Source organism: Eimeria mitis, genomic scaffold, assembly GCF_000499745.2.
Source record: "Eimeria mitis Houghton genomic scaffold, Emh_scaff2421, whole genome shotgun sequence".
Taxonomy (NCBI): domain Eukaryota; phylum Apicomplexa; class Conoidasida; order Eucoccidiorida; family Eimeriidae; genus Eimeria; species Eimeria mitis.
In genome coordinates this window covers 2,131-3,830 of record NW_013570760.1, presented here as the reverse complement: position 1 = coordinate 3,830, position 1,700 = coordinate 2,131, and the positions used below count along the sequence as shown (strand labels likewise).

The window sequence follows — 1,700 nt, the reverse complement described above, 5'->3', positions numbered from 1 at the left end:
GCTGCCCTATATGTCTCAAGAAGTACAGGCAGCAGCAGCAGCTGCTGCTGGAGCAGCAGCAGCAGCAGCAACAGCAGCAGCAGCAGCAGCAGCAAGGTGGTGCAGATGGCGAGAACAACGAACACAAACCCGCAGAGGGGGGACAAGGAGACAGCAGCAGCTCAACAGCAGCAGCAGCAGCAGAACGCCGAGGCGCTGCAGGTGCTGCTGGTGGCCATACCAACCCAGAGCAGCAGCAGCAGCAGCAGCAGCAGCAGCAGCATACTCAGGCTCCCCAGGCGCAGCAACAGCAACAGCAGCAGCAACAGCAACAGCAGCAGCAGGCACCGCCATCGCAGCAGCAGCAGCAGCAGGGGTCTGCATTGGCATCTCGTGTTTCTCTCGGTGCTGCAGCAGCAGCTGCAGCAGCAGCAGCAGCAGCAGCAGCAGCAGCACCTGAGAGCGACCACGTGGTGGCGCTGCGCTGCGGCCATGTCTTCTGCAAGAGCTGTATTTTAGCTGCGCTGCGGACGCGGCGGCAGTGCCCCGTTTGTCGTGTTGTATTGAAGGGAAGCAAACCCTATCAACGCATCTTCTTATGAAGCTGCTGCTGCTGCTGCAGCAGCAACAGCAGCACCAGCAGCAGCACCACCAGCAGCAGCAGCTAATGCTGCTGCTGCTGGTGGTGCTGGTGGTGGTGCTGCGGTTACAACGCTTCTTGATCTGAAGCAACAGCAGCAGGAGCTGCAGCAGCTGCTGCAGCATAGCATAAGCTGCTGCTGCTGCTGCTGCTGCCATGCAGCTGCTGCAGCTCAAGCAGCACAGGCAGCGCATGCGTTTAGCCCCGCAGCTGCAGCAGCAGCAAGAGAGAGAAAGGGTTGCAGCTGGTGACAGCTGAACTGCTGCAGGCGAATCCCTAAGCTTTACATCAGCAGCAGCTAGCGGCTCCTCTGTCTATAGACAGACCCGCGCTCTGGCTGTGCTGCCCCCGCGGCGGCAGCAGCTGCGGTGTACGTACACCCCAGTGTAGTGGACAGAAAGATGTAATTTACAGCTCTTAGCAACAGCAGCAGCAGCAGCAGCAGCAGAGCAGATGCTGCTGCTGCTCAGGGGCTATTGCAGCTATCTAGTTCTATAGGAGAGCACCAGATGCTCAGCTCAGCACTACTTAGGCACCCAGCCATCTGCTGTCTGCTGGAGCAGCAACAGTAGCTGCAGCAGCAGCTGCAGCAGCAGCTGCAGCAGCAGCTGCTGCTGCTGTGGTAGCATCGAGCGCTCGCTGCTTAGCTGCGCCGTCGGCGCCGCCTTGCGGGAGAGCTGGTTGCCCTTGAGGCGGCAGCAGCAACAGCAGCAGCTGTGCTGCTGCTGTTGCCACAACGAAAGTTGTTGTTTGTTTAGCTCTGAAATCAGAACAGGTTTAAATGTATACACTGCGTGAGAGGGTCACCTGCATAGATGGGGTGGGGTTGTTCAGGCTGCTGCAGCAGCTGCAGCAGCAGGGGTTAAGTTGCAGCAGAGCAGCAGCAGCAGTGTTACTACACACGACAGCTTAGATAGTATACATATTTCGACAGAAGGCTGCAAACGAAGCAGCAGCAGCAGCAGCAGCAGCAGCAGCAGCAGCAGCAGCAGCAGAAGAGGCGATTGGGGTGTATGGTGAGGTAGGGTAGACCAGGGTGTATAAAGAGGCATATAATCCTCACAACCAATCGACATAACCA

At 58.2% G+C, this 1,700-nt stretch overlaps 1 protein-coding gene across 1 annotated transcript in view; it reads left to right on the top strand.

Moving 5' to 3' along the window:
* Nucleotides 1-581, top strand: part of EMH_0053590 (uncharacterized protein) — a gene marked incomplete at both ends in the record, with an annotated part of 3,513 nt that extends 2,932 nt beyond the window's left edge. Inside the window, one exon of the mRNA XM_013497026.1 lies at nt 3-581. Coding sequence (XP_013352480.1) covers nt 3-581 — 579 coding nt within the window. The remainder of the gene's footprint in view (nt 1-2) is intronic.
* Between the last annotated feature and the right edge of the window lie 1,119 nt (nt 582-1,700).